This window comes from Polyodon spathula, chromosome 5, assembly GCF_017654505.1.
Source record: "Polyodon spathula isolate WHYD16114869_AA chromosome 5, ASM1765450v1, whole genome shotgun sequence".
Taxonomy (NCBI): Eukaryota; Metazoa; Chordata; class Actinopteri; order Acipenseriformes; family Polyodontidae; genus Polyodon; species Polyodon spathula.
In genome coordinates this window covers 31128045-31153418 of record NC_054538.1, presented here as the reverse complement: position 1 = coordinate 31153418, position 25374 = coordinate 31128045, and the positions used below count along the sequence as shown (strand labels likewise).

Below are 25374 nucleotides of genomic sequence, written 5' to 3'. Positions count from 1 at the left end.
CTTGAATAGACGTAATTATGCAATATTTACAGTGATGTCAGGATAAACAAACTCATTCACATTTATACGTTTCATCGTTTACACGTGTAAATGAGATTCACCCTATCCTTCTCTTTGGCAATTTTTTTCAGCCACAAACCTGATTTACACAAGTGATTCTCCCAAACGTGCACGCGCATCGCCATTTCATGGAAACACCATGAATGATACGCATTACAGCTGTCAGCCAGTTGTTCTCAGTTGTTCTCATTTATATGCTATTGGACAGATAGTAAACATTTAATTGACTGTCAAAAGTGTTTTGTTTTTTTTAATGAAAATGACCTACATTTAAAGATGTAACACTGTGTCAGTTTGAAATGTATGCAAGGAGATGGATAGTTTAAAAAGTAAAACGTATCTCTTGTTTACAGTTAAACAGATAATCATATCTGATAGAAATAGAGGGATGGTAATTTTGAAAAAATTGAAAGTTCTGTTCTATTAGGCATTATTTTATGGTAACCAATGATGAGTTATAATATAAATGGTACAATCAACTTGCGATGCATTGCTTTAGAAAAAGAGTTTACTATGACTCAGTACGATTTTAAAATGACCTGAAAAAAGGACAAGCTCATTTACAAGAGCATCGCAGCTAGATTGCAGAGTAATACAGCATAGTATCCATGTCATTTTAATAACAAACTGAAAAACCCTAACACAATAAGACAGTCAACAGTTACATATGCCGGCATAGGTTCCTTCCTAATGTAATCAGACACAGTTGTGGGCCGTTGATTTTGTGATCTTAAAAATGTCTTGGATCTGCTTAATGTCTGTGTCAGTAGATGGATCTTGATTTACATCGGATGTAATGGAATCATGCCTCTTGTTGTTTTCTTTTTCTATTCTGAGAACAGATAAATGCAATTATTTGTTCAATGATTCCCTCAAAGCTTCAAATCAGCAGTGAATGTGCTGGAAGTTGTGCAAACACAAATAATTCCCTTAAAGCAACTAATTACTTACTATACATTTCTGCCTCCTCAGATAATACATGGGTCAAGTGAGGAGATGAAACAAGTGTCTGCATCACACCCTGGTGATCATGTATTGATTAGACAGCAAACTTGTTAAAAATATAGCATTTTTATTGTTGAATGTACATTTTATTATTATTTTATTTTACATAAATTACATTTTACCAAAGACAGATGCAATTTGAGTTAGTTTTGAGTTTTTTTTTTTACAGCATCACATGGATAGCGGTGTCCCTTTCTCGCATGCTACTAAACAGCACTGCCTTTTACCTCTTAAATTGTACAATAAAGTGTCCTACCTCTGACACTACTACACCTGTGGGAATATGCTGTGCCATTTTACAATAAGTATTTATGTCTGACATATTATTTTTCCATTTTACTATTTAGCTCCTAACAAATTGCTTAACCCTGGTGTTTAAAATATTGTCAAAATCAAATTACAAGTACAAAATTAACTACTAAACCTGTCCCTCATCTTCCTGTTTTCTACAACTGCTGATGTCCCTGTAGCCATATCAATTAAGAAAAGATATCTGGCCTAAATATGCTTGGCATCGCTTCTCTAACCACTTTCAATATAACATTCTATCAATGTATTCAGGAATTATTGGGCACTATTCACAAAACTTTAAGGATTTAAGGAATATTTTAGGATTGTTTTTAAAGCCTATTTAGATGAATACAATTTCAGTCCAACTGTTTTAGAGAAATGTACTCTCTGTTTACAAAAAACAGTTTCAGCTAAAATAAAGTAACAAACACTCTTTAAGAAACAATGGAGACAAAAATATAAATATAATAAAACACATTTTATTTCAGTTTGATTACTCTTTTCCTCCCATTAAAAGAAAACGGGTAATGCCTAGTATTTTAATGCTACTTGATACCGGTAATATTAAATGGTAATTGAAATGTCATTTAAGTGTAATCATTGACATTTAAAATCAATCTCCCAAGAGTTTGATTTTTAACTGTCATTCTACCGTGGGCCGCTAATACATTAAAACGTACAGAACCCATATTACTACAAACTTTTTAAATGGAGTAAAGTGACTTCGATAAATTGTTATAGACATAGATTTTTTCTTATCAAACAATAACAAACTCATAAGGTCAATTTCTGTTTGTTATGGCTGACACGTGACAAATCACTTATTTTAACAGTATACTGCAATTGCATATGGGGGAAAAAACTAAACACAAAACTCTCTGAATTAGTTTAAACCCTATGGCTTATTCCATCAGAAAATGGTAACAGGAAAGACTTCAGCTTTGACTGAAGGAGACAGAAGATCGAAGGTGGCCAAATTTCTGATAGAAGTCTTCTTGAGCGTGAACAAGAGCATCTTCATCAATGTATACTGCAGCTCTTCTGGAAGTGACATAATACTGCACCTTCCTGAGACTCCACCCCATGACATACATGAGGAGCCCACACACTGCAGCCGTAGACCTGCCAACCCCAGCATTGCAGTGGACGTAGACATTATGGCCATTCTCTAGAAGCCCATGGAGCAGGAAGACAGCCTGAGGCAACATTCGTATCCTACCTGCAAAACAGATTCATTTTCATTATATTGAGATGCACTGTTCCAAGATGAACATTAAAAGCTATTTATAATCGGGGCTTGTGTAACTTGCAGCTTTTGAAAAAAAGGAAATCAGGATAATTTATTTTGTACTAAATATTTATTTGATTACTGACAAATGCAACTTAGGAAAAAGAAAAATCAATTTCTATTTGTTCTGTTCATTGACCTTGAAGCCTCTTGGCAGATCTCCAACTTTCTCTATTCTGAGCCTAATGAGTGCCCCAGCATGATGTTAGGGGTACTAGGTTGCAGGAGGTGCCATCTTTCAGATGAGACATGAGGTCCTGTCTACTTTGTAGAAATTTGTACATCTTTCAAGCAGGACCAGGGGTATTAACCTTGGTGTCTTGGATAGGTTCTGATATAGATCAATAAATAGGGGCAGGACATCCCAAAAAAGTTGGTATTGCATCTAAGTGGCTGAAACATATAATAATAATAATAATAATAATAATAATAATAATAATAATAATAATAATAATAATAATAATAATAATAATACTGGCTGTCTTTGATCAGCTATGATTTCCCCAGGTGCATTCTACAGCGTCATGATGTTTGCCATAGGATTACCATGTTTATAATATTTTTAGTGTCAATGGCCAGCACACTTCTGGTGCAACTGGCCAGATATAGTGATACATTTAAAACAGAGCCAAATGTATACGTCTTATTAAATACATCTTTCAACACGGGAGACATGAAGGGAGGCAATCTTTCCCTGGTGCTTACACTGCATGTAAGTAGATATACACATAGTGCAGCAGGCTAGTCACGTTGCAAGTAAGCTGTGAAATAATCATCAGCTGTTTTAATGAAACCCTAACTACTATAGTAGTAAGAATGTAGTATATACTAGCTGGATACACTGTGTCTACCTTTGTTTATCTTTCTTTACAGTAAATAGGACACCAGTTCTTTGGTTTGTAACTTTTATCTCCTTGGCATATGTTTTTGTGCATTGCTGTACTTTGCCACAATGTACAGTTTTAAGTGAATCAATACTGCTGATTCAAAGATAAAGGTTACTGTGCAAATGTCAAACAAGTAAGGATAAGTGTGAAACAAACACTTGTATTCTACACTGTGGCACAGTAGCACAACTGCCAGACTGCTCATATAATCGGTATGAAAATCTATAGGCAAGCAGGTCATAAGGTATTAAAAGGAGACAATGGAAAATACATCAGTGTCCTTATCAGTATATAGAGGTAGTGACTGAGGATGATAGATTTCAAAAGATGACCATTAAATGGGAATCAAGATTAAAAAGCTTTCCCATCAACATTGACTAACTTTTGCAACAAGAATAACCTCATGCTTTACCTTCTGTGCTCATGTCTGGAGTTGGGATCCATACATAGACAAGACCGTTGTCTCTGTATAGCTCCATCATAGTCTCCGGTCTCATGGACTCAGATTTTCTGGGTCTGCAGCCACTGGAATTCTGGACGACGTCCCACTCAGTTTGGAAGTTCATAACTGCAGTGACGCCCAGCTCGTGCTTCAGTTTCACTGTTACATGTTCTAACTGGCGTGGGCAGCTACCAAGCCAGATCCTGGGGAGAACCCTGGAGGAAGGTTAAACAATATGATTATGTCTCGCCAAGCATGTCAGGAATCACGATACCATGGACTCCAATGTGCAATCACAATTTGTAACCTGCAATTACAATTTGCTTGGCTAGTATGTGTTTCTGCATACCCTTGCAGACAACATTTGTAACCTGCTGTGCTTATAAGCCACAGACTGCATTAGTATTCACGTACTCACTAATGCGAATGTAAAACCTGGCTAATGTGTTAAAAAGCACAAAATTACAACTACGTCATAAGTATGCAGCTCAGTGGTTGGAAGGTACATGCTTAAAGGGTTTCTCTGGGTGCTACAGGGCTCTACTTAAGACATTTTACTTTTGAGTTGCATAAAAGAAATTAGATAGCTGTGATGTTAAAATAGTCATTTTGAATCAAAACATATTCCTAAAGTCTATGTAGACATGAACTGGTGACAAGAAACTTGTTTTTAATGATCAGTTGCTTTTGCACCAGCATAACATAAGTATATTTACTCAGCTGGCCTTGTGAATAAGGCCTGTGTAAAATGGGCACAATCAAGTGATCAGCCATTTTACTTTGCTGGGGGACCAGCTGCACACTCAGGCTTATACTCAGTTACGAAAAGTCCCTGAGAATTTCAGTTTTTCATCTGCAATGAACTTCATCTAGGTGGCTCTCACTAGATTCTAGTGACTCAGCAGCAACAGCTTATACTCAGTGCCTTCTTAAGTAATCCAATTAATTTTCCTCACTTTTAAAAAAAAATAAACTCAATAATCTTGGTAAAAGAGTTTTTAGAAACCTCCCTTTTCTTTGTAATTTGAGCTACTGTTTTCAGCCACAGTTCTTCCAAATGCAAACTGATATTTTATTTTTTGCATACCGCTTTGCTTGCTTTTGGACAGTACTTTAAGCCCACCTTTGTACTCCATTTATCGATGGGTCACATTTGCAGCACTGCCTTGCCTTGCCATGTATTCTGTAATATACTGTTTAAAGAAACAGCAGAAAATCACACCAACAAGCCCTTTGTCTTCAATTGATTAAACAAGGTCAACAGTCTGGCACTGCACCTAGAACATCAAGTTACGCAATTTTTAAAAAGCAAATTGGCTCATAAATTTTGTTAAGTATCTAGTCTGGGTTTAATTGGGTGATAATGAAATGCACCACCTTGGCCCACTCCTTGACTCTCATTAGAGAATGCTGTCGACATGCGATGCATTGCACCTCTACTTTATCTTGGAAATGTAACAAGGTAATGTAACTGATAAGCTAGATGAAAGAAACATAATGCAACTCCCTTAGTGATCATTTTGAGATGTGATTATTACATTCGGTAGTTTAAATACTCTTTTGAGTATTTTTGTTTACATTTAATTTAAATATGCATTAGTTAACGCTTTGAATCTAGAGAATAAATGTTAGAAAAAAACCACTTTATACACTGAAGTAGCGCTGTTTAAGTTTTGAGGTTTTTGGGGGTGTGGAGGGAAGTGACAACCACAATACATTACACCAGTCGATTTAGATCGATTCAGAGTGCTGTAAACAGACAGGACTGGATCAATAAGGCTTGCACAATGATTTCATACTCTCTACTTCCACAGGAGCAAGCCTTAAACTTGAGATGAGAAGGCCTGGTGCTTCTGTATAACTGGCTTAGTCGTCATCATCCTTGGTTATTATAACCAGGGTTATTATGACTGATGTGGGCTTCGTGTTGTTCAGAAGTTGGCAGACATACTATGATTGAGTGCTCTGTATTTTGAAACCTGCTGGTATTAGTTCTCTAATGCCTCTTTTCCACTATACAACAGAGCCCTCACGGTGCAGTTAAGGGGAGCTTGGGTTATTTTTCCACTGCAGCGCTGAGCCGTGCTACTGATGTCACTCGCAACAAAAGACAGCTGTCATTAATAATTATTATTAATTAACTCAGTTTGCCAAAAAGTGTGCAAACAAATGGTGTTCAAAAATTAATAGACCAATGGTACAGCTACATCTTGTATCTTTGGGAATTTCTTTATAATCCACACATTTTACTGATCATATCAACTTAATGAAGTTCAATTAGCTCTGTTGAAGGGGAAAAAAGAAGGTTTTAAAAATATAGTTTGCCAACGATATCTCATTTTAAGGATAGTTGTCTTTTTTTTCTAGAGTTGTTTTTTATTTGGGTGCTTAAACAAAAAGAAGCTGCGTGAGGGCAATGAGAGCTGTTGTTGTGTGTATGGTACAGCTTTATTTTGTTTTACTGTATTTTTGTAAATAAGTTTGTAATTGTTGTACTTTTCTCTCATCACACTCGCTGCCTGGCACGTTGTTTGTCTTTGTGAAGCGTACTGACTGACTGATGCAACGTAATGATGAAAATTCTTAACCCTGCCCCGGCTTGGCTCGGGTCGCAGACGGATTCAAATGTCTTGTGATACCTGAGTTTCATGTTTGGTTCTCGCTCGGCTCGACAAATAGCCAGTGGAGAACCACACATACCCATACCATACCAAGCTGTCATGGGTTGGCTGAGCCAGTGGAGAAGGTATATAAGGTGCTAGACTTCCCCCACTTTCAGGGCTTCCACTAGTCACCAAGCAAAGCCTTTTCATTTTGACATCCCTTTTGTTATTTGGCAGAATATGTTGTTTCTAAGCAATATGCAATAAACATAAGAAAACAGGATACAAAATAGAAATTACATACTGTACCTTAATGACATTCAACTAAGGCTTTTCTTTAAAGTATATTAGGAATATTTTGAACCAAAAGAGACATCATTATGTCTCAGAATAGTGCATTTGATTCAAAACCCAAGATATTGAATTATGTTCATTAGCTAACATCCATGGGCTTAAATAAAATCACTTGGGATGACAACAGATGGTAAGAAATATTTATAGACATGACAATGGCTAAAAGCTTCAGACTGTAAAAATAAAATTATAGGAATGACATTACTTATCTAAGCACCTACATGAACATAAGAACATATGAACATAAGAAAGTTTACAAACGAGAGGAGGCCATTCGGCCCATCTTGCTCGTTTGGTTGTTAGTAGCTTATTGATCCCAAAATCTCATCAAGCAGCTTCTTGAAGGATCCCAGGGTGTCAGCTTCAACAACATTACTGGGGAGTTGATTCCAGACCCTCACAATTCTCTGTGTAAAAAAGTGTCTCCTATTTTCTGTTCTGAATGCCCCTTTTTCTAAACTCCATTTGTGACCCCTGGTCCTTGTTTCTTTTTTCAGGCTGAAAAAGTCCCTTGGGTCGACACTGTCAATACCTTTTAGAATTTTGAATGCTTGAATTAGGTCGCCACGTAGTCTTCTTTGTTCAAGACTGAACAGATTCAATTCTTTTAGCCTGTCTGCATATGACATGCCTTTTAAGCCCGGAATAATTCTGGTCGCTCTTCTTTGCACTCTTTCTAGAGCAGCAATATCTTTTTTATAGCGAGGTGACCAGAACTGCACACAATATTCAAGATGAGGTCTTACTAGTGCATTGTACAGTTTTAACATTACTTCCCTTGATTTAAATTCAACACTTTTCACAATATATCCGAGCATCTTGTTAGCCTTTTTTATAGCTGCCCCACATTGTCTAGATGAAGACATTTCTGAGTCAACAAAAACTCCTAGGTCTTTTTCATAGATTCCTTCTCCAATTTCAATATCTCCCATATGATATTTATAATGTACATTTTTATTTCCTGCGTGCAGTACCTTACACTTTTCTTTATTAAATGTCATTTGCCATGTGTCTGCCCAGTTCTGAATCTTGTCTAGATCATTTTGAATGACCTTTGCTGCTGCAACAGTGTTTGCCACTCCTCCTACTTTTGTGTCGTCTGCAAATTTAACAAGTTTGCTTACTATACCAGAATCTAAATCATTAATGTAGATTAGGAATAGCAGAGGACCTAATACTGATCCCTGTGGTACACCGCTGGTTACCACACTCCATTCTGAGGTTTTTCCTCTAATCAGTACTTTCTGTTTTCTACATGTTAACCACTCCCTAATCCATGTACATGTGTTTCCTTGAATCCCAACTGCGTTCAGTTTGAGAATTAATCTTTTGTGCGGGACTTTGTCAAAAGCTTTCTGGAAATCTAAATAAACCATGTCATATGCTTTGCAATTATCCATTATGGATGTTGCATCCTCAAAAAAATCAAGCAAGTTAGTTAGGCACGATCTCCCTTTCCTAAAACCATGTTGACTGTCTCCCAGTACCCTGTTACCATATAGGTAATTTTCCATTTTGGAATAAGATACATTTTGGATCTTATTCCATTTTGGATCTTATTATAGTTTCCATAAGTTTGCATATAATATGTTCATACATTGGGCTCAAAAAAACCATATATAAAGTTGTATTTTAATCTATATATAACACAAAATATCAGCACAATCTTTCATAAAAGATCGGAACAGTGCATGCCTTTCAGGGGTTCAACTCAAGCCATAAATTCACTCTGAAAATCCCTCGACTGATGTAAAAATGGGGTTAGAAGGTATATTTTGTTGTTTCCATTCAATTCGATTCCATCTAAAGGCCACTACACAATGTGATTTTTCATCGTGTGGCAAGATACTTTCGCAGAGTCATGACCACACACACCTGAAGCGAAACAGACGCGACGCGACAGATTGGAAAACTGCCAGGTATTTTATATGGGATTAATTTCACACCAAAACAAATACAAAACAATTAAAAATTGTTATGGACAAGACTATGATCAAGACTCATCAACTTGATGTGGAAATTGTTGGTATTTTAACATATGTGGCAGTAAACCATGCATACCAGGCATATCCAGTTCCTTCCTAATGGACTCCTACATATTCTCTTTCATCTCTGTGTCTTTATAATTGCGATGACTTTTGTCATAAAGCTCTGGGTAACGCAAGTATTACTTTTTCCCTGCTGTTCTCCGATTGCTTAAATCCTTAGCTGTTGCACAAAGAAATCACAGAAATTAGGATTCAATCCTATTTATGTCGCCCCTGTATTGCCTGGGGTGTGAAAGTATAGGTTCACTGAATATTTGCTTGTTGCATCACGTCTGGTGTGTAGTGCCCTTCATTTTAGGTTCTGAAAAATGTAGTAGTTACCTCGGCAGTTACATCTGTTATATTTTGGTATGACTTCAAATGCTTCATTAGTGCTGTTTGTGACTTACTTGGAAAAATGCATCGCCTGGTGGTCGGCAATGTTGAAGTAAAAATCTGTGGTGTGCTTCATCTCATTGGTGTATCCAGTTATTTCTATCCAGTGACCAATCGGGTAACAGTAAACACCATCCACCACATTGCTCTCATCATAGGTGCAGAATCGGTCATGGTGTGGTCCATTGCCTAGAACAGTGGGAGGGGAAAAACAGTTCCTTTTAAGGGTGAGATAACTAAGATAAAGATAATTGCATATGCTTCATGGACATAAAACCCCCAAATAAAAGCAAATTCATTCAAAAAACCGACACACCAGATGGAATGATGAGTTTCAGTCAGAAAGCCTGTATTAAATGTCATTTATTAAAGTACAGTATACAGAGTACTGAGTTTGTAGTAAGCCTATTGTACAAAAACACTCATGTAATGTCAGTAATAATATTAGAATGATAAAAACTGCAAAATGTCATTTATTCCATGTTTAAAATGCAAAGAAAAAAAATCTACAGGCTTATTGAAAAACAGGCTAATGACCTGAAAATAGCTCCCCTTACCAAATGCAAAAAATAATAATGAATGTTAGAACATGTATGAAAAAAAGAAATGTCTGTTTTAAACTGTTTTGTGTTTTTGAGCCTTTATATTGGGGTGAGAGGTAATAACTAAACGATCCACAGGCATACACTGTTCTGATTTCTGGGATGATAAATGAAACATGACTATTTGATATGACAGACTTTGCAGAAATTCTGTCCACAAATTTATCAAGAAAATATAAAAGTAGGTTAGTATTTATACCTTCATAAATCACCCAGTTCCAATGCAATTCTCCCCATGCCTGGACAGCACTATGCAGGGATGAGTATTGAACTTGCAACCCAAGATAAATCTCATTAACTTCTTATAAACCGTAGCAAAGTTTCATCCCATATTGTTTGACACACCTTATCAAACGTATCTACACAGCAATAGTGTTACAGTAAAGTGGATTATTTTGGCACCACAAGAAAATGTATGTCTTTCTGTGTCTATAAGGATTTTTTTTTGTGAAATGTTGAACAATTTACACCTAACATTTGGTCCAGACACTACGAACAGACTGTGTGAAATAAAACCAGTAAAGTTTCCTATAGTAAAGTGCCACCTAGAGAACAAGTCCATTAAAGTGCACTACTTAGGCTATATCTGGAAAAAGGGATAACTACCTTCAAGTGCTTTACTGCAATTTTATTTTACCTCAGTTACTGTCAAAACTGCCTATCGAAATCATGCTCTGTTACAATTATGTTCATCAAGCTATCAAGTTAATTGAAAGGGGTCTTAAAGAATAAGTAGCAGGGTTCTGAAAAATATAGCGTTAAATGTCCCCACGTTTTAAATAACGTACCTGTAATTTTTATTTTCATTGTTACTATCCTGACAACTTTTACACTTACAACTTTAACGTTTGCTTCAAAGCTCTTTTTTCAAAATGTCCACTCTAGTGCACTGGGATTTGAGATCTGTCATCTAAATCACTGCAGGAAGAGCAATTTAGTTCCGTACAGAGAATAAGGAGGAGAGAGAGGCAGCATGGGAAGTTTAGCGAGTTAGTGACAGACAGGAGAGCAGTTTCAGTGGAGTGAGTAGAGCGGAGACCAGATTGGAGAGGGTCAAACAGAGAGTGGTTAGACAGGAAAGCAGAGAGTTGGCGGTGTACTGCCCCCTCGAGGGTTTTAGAGAGGAAGGGTAAGACGGAGACAGGATGGTAGTTCGGGAGGGAGGTGAGGTCGAGGGTAGATTTTTTGAGGAGGGGGGTGATAGAAGCTTGTTTGAAGGCAGAGGGAAAGAGGCCACAGAGGAGAGCGACAGCGAGTGGAAGCGACAGCGAGTGGGAGAAGTACAGGCATGGAAAAGTACAGAGCAGATTCGAAGCAGAAAGGAGAAATTGCATCTTGAATTGTTTTAATCAGAAAACAGAGGACATTGGGGAAACACAGCAGCAGCTCAAAGTCAAACAGCCGCGTGTGTTTTTCTGATAACAAACAAGCTGAAACTCGGAGCAGCTGATTCAAATTCAGCGCCGTTTTGAGACACGGGCGAGGGGAGGAGCCAACAGCACAGCAGAACAACGCAGTTAAACGAGGCAGTCTTCCCAGCGACAGCGAGTGGAAGCGACAGCAAGTGGGAGAAGTACAGGCATGGAAAAGTACAGAGCAGTTTCGAAGCAGAAAGGAGAAATTGCATCTTGAATTGTTTTAATCAGAAAACAGAGGACATTGGGGAAACACAGCAGCAGCTCAAAGTCAAACAGCCGCGTGTGTTTTTCTGATAACAAACAAGCTGAAACTCGGAGCAGCTGATTCAAATTCAGCGCCGTTTTGAGACACGGGCGAGGGGAGGAGCCAACAGCACAGCAGAACAACGCAGTTAAACGAGGCAGTCTTCCCAGCGACAGCGAGTGGAAGCGACAGCGAGTGGGAGAAGTACAGGCATGGAAAAGTACAGAGCAGTTTAGAAGCAGAAAGGAGAAATTGCATCTTGAATTGCTTTAATCAGAAAACAGAGGACATTGGGGAAACACAGCAGCAGCTCAAAGTCAAACAGCCGCGTGTGTTTTTCTGATAACAAACAAGCTGAAACTCGGAGCAGCTGATTCAAATTCAGCGCCGTTTTGAGACACGGGCGAGGGGAGGAGCCAACAGCACAGCAGAACAACGCAGTTAAACGAGGCAGTCTTCCCAGCGACAGCGAGTGGAAGCGACAGCGAGTGGGAGAAGTACAGGCGTGGAAAAGTACAGAGCAGTTTCGAAGCAGTTTGAAAGCAGGTTGACGGCTGCAGAAGAAACTAAACTTCAAAAAAAACCCTCAACATGGTCTTCAAGCCAGTAATCTGTGACACCTGCTTGATGTGGGAAATCCGAGAAAACCCAGCGGAGCTAAACCAAGTGTGCGTAAAGTGCCGCGCGATCCAGGATTTGCATAAACTAGTAAGTATGCTAGAAATGGAGCTGGAAGAAGTGAGACAGCAACAGGATCTTGAGGAACTGGCACACCCACAATTCATGGAAGTCTGCATCACCCCTAACAGACTGAAAGCCACCAGGGAGATAGAAGGTCAGAACAGCTGGGTTCAGGTAGGCAGAAGCAGGGAAAAAAAGAAACTTCGTCAAACACAACCACCAGAAATCAAAACAACCAACAGATTTGAGTCACTTCAGAATTTTGATGAGCAGAACCAACAACAAGAGAATGAAAGGAACAACATCCAGGACCCTATTGACAGTGGTGACCAGACAGCAAAAAGAAGGGAGGTCATGATTGTTGGGGACTCCATATTGAGAAACACAGCAAGTTCAATTCGCAGTTTGGACCCCCTTACTACAACAGTGTGCTGCCTTCCGGGAGCCTCGGTCAAGCACATCACTGAGAACGTGGACAGGCTCCTAGAACGAACAGGAGACGACCCGGTAGTAGTCGTCCACATTGGTACAAACAACATTGGAAGAGACAGACCAAAATCCCTGCAAAACAAATTCAGAGAGCTAGGAAGGAAATTAAAAGAGAAAACCAAAACTGTGGTATTTTCTGGTATACTACCCGCACCTTGCAAAGGACCATATGGACAGCTGGAAATAATTAATCAAAACGCATGGCTGAAGACGTGGTGCACACGGGAAGGCTTCACCTATCTTGATCATTGGACCACATTCTACAACGAGGACTATCTGTATAGACGGGATGGACTGCACTTAAATAACAAGGGAACTAGTCTACTCGGAGAAAAGATCCTCGAGCAGGTTCGGAAGCATTTAAACTAGAAAGGAAGGGGGGAGAAATCAACAAAAAAACAGAAGGGAGACCGCATCAAAACAAGAACAACAACTCAGGTAAGACAACCATTAAATGTATTTATCTAAATGCTAGAAGTATCAGAAACAAAATTCTAGAACTTGAAGCTACTGCACTAACAGGTAACTATGATGTGATAGGTGTTACAGAAACGTGGTTGTCTGAGAGTGATGGGGACGAATTTAATATTTGTGGGTATACACTGTATAGGAAAGACAGGCAGGACAGAAGAGGAGGAGGGGTAGCGCTATACATAAGAAACAGTCTTGAAGCCCAGGTGTTAAACCTGGACAAAGAAAATAAAACCGAATCAATATGGGTCAGAATAACGGACAAAAATTCAAAAGGCATAATAATAGGAGCATGCTATAGACCGCCAGATTCAGACGGTGAGCACAATAATCTGTTATACAATGACATTAGAAATGTGTGTAGCAAAGGAGAAGCCATACTAATGGGGGATTTCAACTTCCCCCAAATAAAATGGGAAAACCCGGTGGGTAGCGCGAAGGATGAAATAGAAATGGTGGAAATGACAAATGACTGCTTCCTAACACAATTTGTGAAGGCACCCACTAGAGGGGAGGCATGCCTTGATTTAGTCTTTTCAAATAACGAAGATAGAATAACTAAAACAGAGGTCAGAGAACCACTGGCAAACTCAGACCACAACATGGTCTCATTTGAAGTGTTTTTTAAATCCCCAAAAGAAATGACTAAAGCTAAGGTTTACAATTTTAGAAAAGCAAACTATGAAGGTATGAAACAGAGACTAACAGAAGTAGATTGGAGTAAAATAGAGAAAACACCCACAGAAGAAGGATGGTTGTTCTTCAAAAATGTAGTACTAGAGGCACAAAACAATTATATCCCTAAAGTAGACAAATCTAAATGTAAAACTAAATTGCCAAAATGGTTTAATAGATCAATTAAAAAAAATATTCAGTGAAAAAAGGCACTTTACAGAGCATTAAAAAAGGACCAAAAAGAAAGTACGCAGAAAGAGTACACAGAACTGCAAACGCAAGTCAAAAAGGAAGTTAGAAAGGCCAAGACAATGTTGTTGAAGCTGACACCCTGGGATCCTTCAAGAAGCTGCTTGATGAGATTTTGGGATCAATAAGCTACTAACAACCAAACGAGCAAGATGGGCCGAATGGCCTCCTCTCGTTTGTAAACTTTCTTATGTTCTTATGTTCTTATGAGAGAGGTGTTGAGAAGGGAGGAGATGAAGGGGAGTAGAGCAGGAGCAGCAGCTAGAAAGAGGTGAGTGGGGAGGGGGTCCAGGGCGCACTTGATGGGTTTTTGGCCCTGGAGAAGGGAGGTCAGAATCTAGGAGGGGACAGGAGGAGAAGGAGGGTGAGTTAGTAGGGGAGACAGAGGGTGTTGGGGTTGGAGCAGGAGGGGGTGGGGGGAGGGAGAGGTGTTAAAGAGTTTGCGGATATCAGATTTTAGAGGAGAAGAAAGAGGCAAAGTCATCAGAGGAGATAGATGAGGGAGGAGGATGGGGGAGGGAGGAGGAAGGGGGAAGGGAGGAGAAGGTAGAGAATAGTTTCCGGGGGTTGTTAGTGGAGGATTGGATAAGAGATCAGAGGGGACACAAAAGAGTAGAAGGACAGAGGAGAAGACCAGTCCCACCTCCCTGTCCAGTGAGATGCGAAGTATGGGACAGGATGTATAGATAGGACAGTGCAGCAGGAGTTAGTGTTATCAGGAGAGAGCCAGGTTTCAGTGACAGCAAGGAAATTGAGAGAGAGGTGGAGGCAAAGACAGAGATGAAATCTGCTTTGTTAGAAGAAGAGTGACAGTTCCAGAAGGCACCAGAGAGAGTGCGGGAGGGGAGACTGGGAGGGGGGAGAGGCAGAGGGATGAGGTTAGGGGGGTTAAGGGAGCAGCGGCGGAGACAGGACAGAGGATGGGAGTGAAAGGACAGAATAACAAGGATGTGAGAGACAGTCTAGCAGGATAGGCGAGAAAGAGAGGTACATTCGTAGTGGGAGGGTATTAGGAGTCTTATTTCCATCCTTGTGTGTCTGTCTGTCTCTCTGTCAGAATGTATCTATTGTGGGCTGGGGTGGGGTTTTGGGTTACATATGTTCCTTACAATATTAAACTCGGCACAGTTGGAAAATGCAGTAGAGCAGCTGACAACGTGACAATTGTCCATAGCTAAAAGCTAAGTATTTTACTTTGTTTATCTGTATCCGGGTTAATTCATAAATTCTAGTTTTATTGAATTTACCTGTATAATTTTACATGTATGTTAATAATAAAACCTGATTACTGTTACTTGAAATTGTTAGTTGTGTCTGTTCATTTTTACTCTCAGGGTCTCAATAGATATTAAGAAAATATTAGGCATTGTTTTCTTACATTGCATATCATGTTAATTTCAGTAATAACATCCTGTGATTGTAAATAACAAGAATAACAGATATGATATCTGATTTCACACCTCTACAAGTTGCTCTTTAATATTAATTGTTTGAAAAAAAAAAAAAAAAAAGGCCATCAATTTTCAACTATCCTTTGCACAATTTCATTGTCTGGAAATCAGTTTATCCTTTATCAGGACCAACATGCAAACGGAAGCGGGTCACCTGTAGAGACCATCTCAGGAACGATTAGCCTCCCAGCAGCAAATTTAACAACAATTTCCTTTTCTGATTTATTTTTTATTTTTTTTATTATAAAACATATAATCACCCTTTGCCATCTGTTTAAATAACAAAATAAATAACAAATAAAATAACCCAGCTTGGAACTTATCCACAGTCTCATTCTCATCTTCAAATTATGTAATGTAAACTTTCAAAAAAGACTTTTACTACACAAAGGGACAGATGTACTAAGATAGGCCAGTTGCAGCTCAAACATACTGCAATTTCCATTTTCGTTGCAACAATTAGCAAAGTATACATTTTGAAAAGAGCCGCAACATACTAATTTAAATATCTGTTGCATCATCTTAGCGAGATCTCTAGCATTGCGAGAATCATGTGACATTGTTTCAAATAAATAGTTGGAGTTGAGTTGTGGTTTGCTGCAGAAGAGGTTGCCCGAAGGATAACATATATACATGCTAAATAATGTTGTTTTTGTTAACACTAGAACCGCCATGTGGGTCAATTTGACCCATTTTGGATTTAAAATGTTAATTACTCTTCCATCATAAATCTTATGTGTATGCCCGTGTAACAGGGCGAGAAGCCCTGTACAGTATTGTTTGTTTATTTTTAGAACAGGGTCCCCCCCTCCGCACCTGTGTTATTTTGTGTTTGTTTATTGTATTTATGACAGTGAAAGCTGTGTTATTGTGTATTTGTGTTTATTTAAGAAAATGCATTGCCGGCGTAGCCGCGTTGTTTTTGTTATTGTTTTGTTTGGGTGTGTTCTGGCAGAGGCAAGGTCAGGAGATGGTCACCTGCATAAAAGCATGCAGCTCTCTGCCCTCAGGGTGGGTGTTCAGAGGAGGAAATGGGAGAGCGAGAGGAGAGAGAAATTTAAAAACAAAACCGAAACTAATGGGATCAGTGAAGGCAATTGCCCAGCCTGACCTGGGTTTGGTGTTTAATTTGTGTTTATGATTTGATGATGATGACGATGCGAGCAAGTGTTTTTTTGTTCAACCTTTTATTTATTTTTTGTATTTAAATAAACGGCGCACTGCACGTCTTTTGCCTGCAGTACCTTGCCTTTGTTTCTTTCCAGCACTCTGGCCTGAAGTCACCACAAAGCCGTCCTGTCATAGCCCGTTTTTTACTTTTCCTAAATATATGAATTAAATATCCAGGCGTCGTTTCATCAACAGAATCGCAAAAATGATATAAACAGTTCTAAACAGCTCTACCTAGAACCGCCACATGGGTCAATGTGACCCATGCATTACAATACTTTTTTTTTTTTAATATAACGTATGATATTCTATTATTTAGTAAATGCAGCAAACAAAACATGCCTCCTCCTCCTAGCACACATGTTTTTTTTTTTTATTTCAAGCCTTTCTTTGTTTGTAGACTGACTGAGACATAGATTACTATGATTGTGGATTTGTCAAGATGCCAACTCAGTGAAAGCCTAGTTGCTTATTTTTCAATGCAACTGGGAGACAACAATCCTTCATTTTGTTCCACAAATGCAACTGGGAATATATCAGGAGGAAATATTTATTCTTGAAAGTAGTCATTTTGATTGGAATACGGCAAGCTGCACTCAGATGCATAAAGCAAACTGAAATGACAGGTAGGATAACAACTTATGTACCTAATATGAAACATATGTTATATATTCTTTTTTTATATTACTATTAGAAAAAAAAAAACATTTCAGTTTTACAGGTTTGTATGTACCAGTTTACATGTGTTTACACAATAGTGTTCAATGGAATTGCGTCTGTGTTTACAACACAGCTCCTGGATGCAGGCAGTCAGCTGACAGAAGCGTCCGCTCCTCCATAGAGTACAATGCAGCCGTTATACTGGTAGTGTTATTTTTACGTAGTATTAGAAACAATGATTTTGGTTTTATAATTTACACCTGTACACGGGTATATGTACATACCCGTTTCTTTTGAAATTTGTATTTTATATTTTTTCACTGTAGTCATGCTGTATATGCGCTAATTTTAAAATTATGTTTCCATTTAAAAATGGTGTTTCTGCGATGTAAATGTTATATGATGTTCATGAATAAACCTTTTAAGTTGTATCCGATAGTATGTCTTTCATTTTCATAACGAAGCAGTTTAAAAATGTATGGGTCAAAGTGACCCGCCTGGCGGTTCTAGGTAGTTCAAAAATCTGGTGGTTCTAGTGTTAACACATGTCACTAAAGTGTAGCACAGGTGAATTACATACAGAAAAACAAGAAAACTCAACTAAGGTGTATCCTTAAACCTAGTACTCTTCCAAAAAACATTTATATATTATCTTATACTTATCAGTTTAGCATTCCTGACATTAAACATTTGTAGCTAAAATTCTTGAAGTTTTGCAGTATGATATTGAAGACAATTTTTTGCATAAATGGCATGCGCTTCCAATGACTTTCTTGGTGTTAAAGACATCAAAGCATGCTGTGACCCATTTGCAAAGCATTGTGGAGTGTACCGCACTAAAGGTCACACCTTAACAAAGAAGCAGATCAAGGGCCACAAGAAGCTGAACTTTGTGTATGGTCAGAATTTACGTTACCCTTGTATGAAGTTGCTAGCCCATCGTCCTCCTGACCAAGACCAAACATCACCTTCAACACAAAGTGACCCCAAGGAGTCTAGTTCCAGAGAATCCAGCCCTCATGCTGTTCAAGACAAACAACCTGAAAGCAATGGAATTTTCGAAGCTGAAAAGGAACATGAGATTTCACAAATAAACAAGGGCTTGGAGGCAGTACAAAAATCTCCACTGATGAGAAGGAAATTGCCACAAAAAAGGTATATGCAGCTCAGAAGGTAAAAAAGGTTGGCGAAGCAATGAAGAGAAAGCTAAGAGGTTTGCCCACAAACAGAAGTGGAAGACCGTGAAACAATCAAGGAGCAGGCTTAGGCAGGAAAAATGTAATTCAAATATCAGTTAAACTCAGCATGTTCATATTTTGATAGCTGTCCCAATGTCTATATGGAGGAAGCAGAGTTTGGTGCAACCTACCACATGTCCAGGACAGCCAAGGCTTTACAGGAAGAGAAGGTAATGACTATCGGATCCAAATCCAAAAATTGGGGGGAGAACGCTAACAGAGGAGATTGCTCAAATGGTAAATTTGTTCTACAAGATGTTAGTCGACACAAGACCGAAGAGAAAAATTTTGTTTTTGTTTACAATAAAGAGTCGGGAAGAAGGGAGCACCAACAAAAACGGCTTGTTCTCTGCAATCTTTCACAGGCTTATTGTTTCTTCAAATTACAGCAACCTGACATTAATATTGGCTTCTCCAAACTTGCAGAGCTGAAACCAAAGAAGTGTGTATTGGCAAGCAGTAGTGGTGTACATGCTGTCTGTGTCTGCACAACACACTAGAATGTAAAACTGATGTTCATTTGTTCTAAGCTTCTACAACTGAGTGCCAGTAGAGAGGTGCCTTGAATAACTATCGGCATTACTTCTCTTATCTCGTGTGTTCCTCACCTAACATCGATTGCCACTTAGGAAAGTGTGAAAATTATCAATCACTTGAAGATCTACAATTATCTACAAATGCTCTTTCAAGGTAGCCTGGTGGATGCAGTGGAGTATCTGAAGTGGAACAACTGACAGATCCACCCTTCAGACAATCAATGAACCTGATGATCAGTTCATAAAGACTTTCACAAGCCATCTCCAACGTCTTCGTCGACATGATTTCATTGAAAAGATGCAGGCTGCATACAATCAAGAGCTGAGGGATGAACTCCTTCAAGAAAATGAATTCCTAGTTGTTGGTGATTTTGCAGAAACTTCACTTTTGTCATGCAAGATGAAGCACAATCACACCATTGGAACAACTCTTGGGCAACCATACATTCTTTTGTTTTCTATTGGCGAGACAAAGATGGGAATTATCAGCACATCTCATATGTTGCAATATCAGAATACATGACTCATGACAGTCATTGTTTACCTCTTTCAAAAGCACCTTTTGAGGTTCTTGGAGAACAAATTTGGGAGGCGCTTGAGATAAATCTATTACTTCTCTGACGGGTGTGTAGGGCAATATAAGAATTGTAAAAATGTCCTCAACATTTACCAGCACTTGGAAGATTCTGGTGTGGAAATAGAGTGGAACTTCTTTGCAACATCACATGGCAAAGGACCCTGTGATGGTGTAGGAGGAACCATTAAACGAATAACAACAAAAGCCAGTTTGCAGCGTCCATACCATGACCAGATCCAGATTTGTGTTGTATGCAGATACAGAGACCTGAAAATGAAATAGCTACATTTCCACCACTTCTAACAATACATTTTCTTTTCCAGGCTCACTGATTCATTGGATTTGAACAGTGGTAATTACAGCTCCTGCAGAATCATCACTTAAAATACCAAACATGTGTTGACAGAAGTACCACTGGTGGGGACAAAATTAAACGTGCAAAATTCAGTAATAATAATATCTTTATATAGCACCTTTCATAGTGGATAAGCATCACAAAGTGCTTTACAGAGGTAGGCTATGAAATGTGCATTATATGTAGTCACTTACAATAGGATGTTGATTTAACATCTCATCCTCAGGATGGAGTACAAGGAGGTTAAGTGACTAGCTCAGGGTCACTTCCTGGTGGTAAATCTCCCTCCTGACTTATAAGGGTGCTAAGTCAGTCAGGGGCATTGGTGGGATTTGAACCAGTGTCTTTCTGGTTACAAGCCCTGGACTTTAACCACTGGACCACACTGCCTCCTCATGACAGAAAGATAACGATTCTTGGTGGTAAATCTCCCTCTTGACCTGTGAGGGCGCTAAGTAATGGGAACAGAATACCCTGGACCATTCCTTGGGTTAAAAGGAAGTCGGTCATTTAGAAAAGGGGCGGAGCTTCGGTACATTAACTCATTGACCTGAAATGAAGGGAGCAATCATTTACCAAGGGATTATGAGCGACGTAATCTGTTCTTTCACTTTGGTTAAGAGAAAGAACCTGGAAGGACCTGTGTTTTGTGTATCCGTATCGTGACTGTTGATTTGTTTGTCTCTAATTGTGTATTTTTATTAGTAGACTGCTAACACATTCCGGAGCTGTCGCCAGAGGCCAGCGCAAACCCGTAACAGCACTGCACTTGTATTACAAATAACTGTATTTGCACCACGAGCACCAATTCATGCACTGATGGACTTGTGTATGTGTTTTGTGTGGGTATATAAAAAACAGGACTTCGGGACAAACCCAGGGATTACAATTTAAGTAATACACAACACTATAACACTTGGCATCCTTTACTGTTTACTGTTTGTTTTGCCATCAGGTCCTGGACACACAAACCCATTAAACAACTTTGCACCTGGATTATAACTGTCTGTCTGTTCATTGATCACCTTCACATGCACACTGTTAACCACTTTGCCACACTCCAGTATTGATTTATATTTAATTTACCTGTATATGTTTGTTTTAGCCAATTTGTGTAAATAGGGCACCTTAGTTAATTCATTAATATACTAACAGCTGTTGCAGCTGCACTAGTTCATTGCAGCTTCAATATAACAGGAGACGAGAGTATACTCGATTGCAAATTAATATTTTTGTTTAATTGTATTAGGTGTGTAATTGTTTTACTTAGAAGATTTTCCTGACACTGCAATCAACTCTGTGCTGTGCCTCAATCAATGGTAGGCGCAAAGTGAAGCTTGCAGGAAATGTAGATAAGGGTCTAGGCTACAATCTATCAAAAACTGACCAAAAAAAAACAAAAAAAGGCTAGGCGATTTGACCTGGGTGGGGTCAAAGGTCACAGATTCACACAACTTGTTTATACATTGGCTCTCAAAAGTATTCACCCCTTGGACTTTTCCACATTTTATTGTGTTGCAACATGGAATCAAAATGGATTTAATTAGGAGTTTCTGCCACTGATCAACACAAAAAAGGCCATAATGTCAAAGGGAAAAATAAAATCTACAAATTGTTCTAAATTAATTACAAATATAAAACAGAAAATAATTGATTGCATAAGTATTCATCCCTTTGCTATGACTCACCTAAATAAGCTCTGGTGCAACCAATTGTCTTTAGAAGTCACATAATTAGTTGAATGGGGTCCATCTGTGTGCAATTAAGGTGTTTCACATGATTTCAGGTTAAATACACCTGTCTCTGAGAGGTCCCATAGTTGGTTTGTACATTTCCTAACAAAAACTACATCATGAAGACAAAGGAACATTTAAAGCAAATCCGGAATAAGGTTCTTCAAAGCATCAATCAGAGGTAGGATATAAGAACATTTCCAAGGCATTGAATATCCCCCGGAGCACAGTAAAGTCCATTATTAAGAAATGGAGAGAATATGGCAGAAGTGTGAATATGTCTAGAACAGGCTGTCCTCAAAAACTGAGTACCCGGGCAAGAAGGGCACTAGTAAGGGAGGCCACCAAGAGGCCTATGACAACTCTAAAAGAGTTACAGTCTTCCACGGCTGAGCTGGGAGACACTGTGCATACGGCAACAATAGCCTGGGTGCTTAAAAAAACTGGCCTTCATGGGAGAGTGGCAAAAAAAAGCCACTTGAAAAAAACTCACATCAAATCTTGGCTAGAGTTTGCCAGAAGGCATGTGGGAGACTCTGAGACCAAGTAGAAGACGATTCTATGGTCTGATGAGACCAAAATAGAGCTTTTTGGCCTCAACGCTAAGCGCTATGTTTGGTGCAAGCCTAACACCGCACATCATCCTGAGAACACCATCCCTACTGTGAAGCATGGTGGTGGCAGCATCATGCTATGGGGATGCTTCTCTGTGTCAGGGCCTGGAATGCTTGTGAAGATAGAGGGCAAAATGGATGCAGCAAAGTACAGAAAAATCCTGGAGGAAAACCTGCTGAAGTCTGCAAGAGACTTGGGACTTGGGAGAAGATTCATCTTCCAGCAGGACAATGACCCCAAACATACAGCCAAAGCCACATTGGAGTGGCTTAAAAACAAAAAGGTCAATGTCCTGGAGTGGCCCAGTCAAAGCCCGGACCTCAATCCAATTGAGAATATGTGGAAAGAGTTAAAAATTGCTGTTCACCAAAGGTTCCCATCCAACTTGACGGAGCTTGAGCGATTCCGCAAAGAAGAATGGGTAGAAATTGCAGTGTCCAGATGTGCAAAGCTGGTAGAGACTTATCCAAATAGACTCATGGCTGTAATTGCTGCCAAAGGTGCCTCTACCAAATATTGACTCAAGGGGGTGAATACTTATGCAATCATTTATTTTCTGTTTTGTATTTGTAATTAATTTAGAACAATTTGTAGATTTTATTTTTTCAAAATATTATCAAAAATATTACCAAAATATCAAAATATTAAAATATATATTTACATTTCTTTATTAAATTATCATAACATTGCAAATCTTCTACATGCCTTCCAAGAGCTACTTATTTTAAGACAATGGTTTAGTTATCTTAAAGTTAAGAACATTTTTAAGAAAAAGGTAGAAAAACATTTTTTCTAAGTTTGTTCTAAGAATAAAGTTAAGAAAAGTCCTAAGGAGAATAGTAGTTCTTGTTAATTTTGTTCTTAAGTCCAAAGTTAAGAAAAAAGTTTTTTTTTTTTTTTTTTAAAGAACGTTTCAAGAATAGGGCCCCGTGTTCTGAATTATTGGAGAATACAAAGATATACATTCACACTTCAATGTCTAAACATCAGTCCAATTTTCCAGAATACTACAATACCTAACACAAATGATACTAATTGTAATGTGACAGAGTGGCCGAGGACAGTGTAAATTATCAGGCTGGAGGCTTAATTTACAGTTTTAAACTGGTGTTGATTTTATTTTTCTTACACTGCGGTGGCAAAACAACGCTAATAAAACAAACAAAACAAACCTAGCTCCCCGCTGGAGCACTAACAGTACTTTGTGTGGAACAAACACTAGATATCTTACTCAAGTTGTTGTTTATTTGTGTTACTTCTACTTCCTTACGCCTCTATATACTCATCACAAAGCTATCGGCTAAGCCATTTCTATCGAGGGGTCATTAACTTTAACAAACAGTTAACTAATTCACTACTATCCATAATTCGTTAAGGAAAGCAGCTGTGGATTTTTCGTGGCCGTGCATAGATGCGGGAACTCGTGACATCTAGTGGTCAACCCGTTACACTGCAGCACTGTAACAGAGTGAGGTAGCCTCTAACACAAATCGTAATCAAAACTCTAAATATCTTGCAAACAAAATTACTGAAAAAGAAAAACAACCTGAAAGATTTATACCATAGTCAACTCAGGACAAAGACACACGCAAACATTACCACAGCACAGAAAATATTAGCAGTCTTTGAATATCCTGTAACTGCCACCGGTGAGACAAAGTATCATCGCATATCCCGGGTGAAGCACGACCCAGTCCACTCCAATTTTATAAAGTGTGTCTTCAAGAAAGATGGCGAGGAATACAGACCTAATTCTGTTAGAGGCATAGTGGACAGTACCTCCAGATATATTACTCGTCATAGCTAAAAGTCTCGTATTGCCATGGAAATGCGAACCAATTTTGAGTGGTCTGCACAGTATCCTACCACTATGTGTACTACACAGCTTTCTATGTTACAGCCACCTAACGACACCTATTGGTGCAACATTATACCTGCACATTATCAAATTCTCTGTGGACATCAGCAAGACCAGTACTGTATTGGGCACTTCACATACAGCATCCCAAATACACAACAATTAAGCACATAGCACATATTAAGAAATACTGTTAAATTCATAAAGGAGTAAAGCTATTAAAAAATGAAATCTGAAAATCGATTCCGAAAATCGATACACATACAGCACAGTAATGACAAATGGTATATAACGTTGTTATGACTAAAAATTGCATGTAAACAGGAGACATTATTTAACAAGCTGGGTACAGTACCTTCCCACGTAAAGTGGTCACCGAACCGTTTTATGAATTTAAACCAGAAGGTCTCCTTGAAGGGTTCTTTCAGAATAATTTCTCCAATCCAGCACGAGGGTTCAGACGTCGATAGCATAGCTTGCGCTGGTTTCAATGGCACTGCATTATTTGGGTCCCACTGTCCCATTTCTGACCTCGATCCCAACACAAACACTTCAGTGTCCGTGCATTCCAGAGTCAGGATTACACCAAATCTGAACAGCATCATCGTGTTAGTGAAATACTGCCAACAGTCCCCAAAAAGCAGATATACTGTTATAGGCAGGCTAACTAGAAGTATTAATCTCACAATACTAGAAATTGCTTACTCGCTCAGTTTCATTTACCAGCCGCCTTATCAATGTATTAATTCTTAATAACAAATAAGCGTAAACAAATAAATGATGACGTTTTCCAGTTGCCCTGTGATCTGCAGTAAAACTGACCTCTGGAATTATTTAAAGTAGGCTTGCTCAGCTCCGGAGAATTAACAGCAACTAAAAATATACTGGGGTCAGATACGAATACAGCAACTGAGGAAGGACAATCTTTAAACTCGCTTTATATATTGGAATATAAGCGTTCATTAAAAAAAAAAAGTGTTTCAATACAACTGTGTCATG

The 25374-nt window shown here is 38.7% G+C and overlaps 1 protein-coding gene across 1 annotated transcript; it reads right to left on the bottom strand.

Annotated features, from left to right (window-relative positions):
* Positions 1-1164: 1164 nt before the first annotated feature.
* epm2a (EPM2A glucan phosphatase, laforin) lies at positions 1165-25374 on the bottom strand. Its single transcript, XM_041250316.1, has 4 exons — positions 24731-25374; positions 9368-9542; positions 3944-4188; positions 1165-2575 (listed from the first exon to the last, which is right to left on the bottom strand). Exons 1-4 carry the CDS (start codon positions 24978-24980, stop codon positions 2292-2294), a joined length of 954 nt encoding a protein of 317 aa, XP_041106250.1. The 5' UTR covers positions 24981-25374; the 3' UTR covers positions 1165-2291.

Excerpts from the sequence above, each read along its gene's own strand:
- epm2a (XM_041250316.1), bottom strand. The coding sequence starts at position 24,980 with ATGATGCTGTTCAGATTTGGTGTAATCCTGACTCTGGAATGCACGGAC. Across the intron at positions 9,543-24,730 it reads TGACCACTTTACGTGGGAAG|GCAATGGACCACACCATGAC; the intron begins GTACTGTACCCA and ends CCACTGTTCTAG. Across the intron at positions 2,576-3,943 it reads TCCAGACATGAGCACAGAAG|GTAGGATACGAATGTTGCCT; the intron begins GTAAAGCATGAG and ends TCTGTTTTGCAG.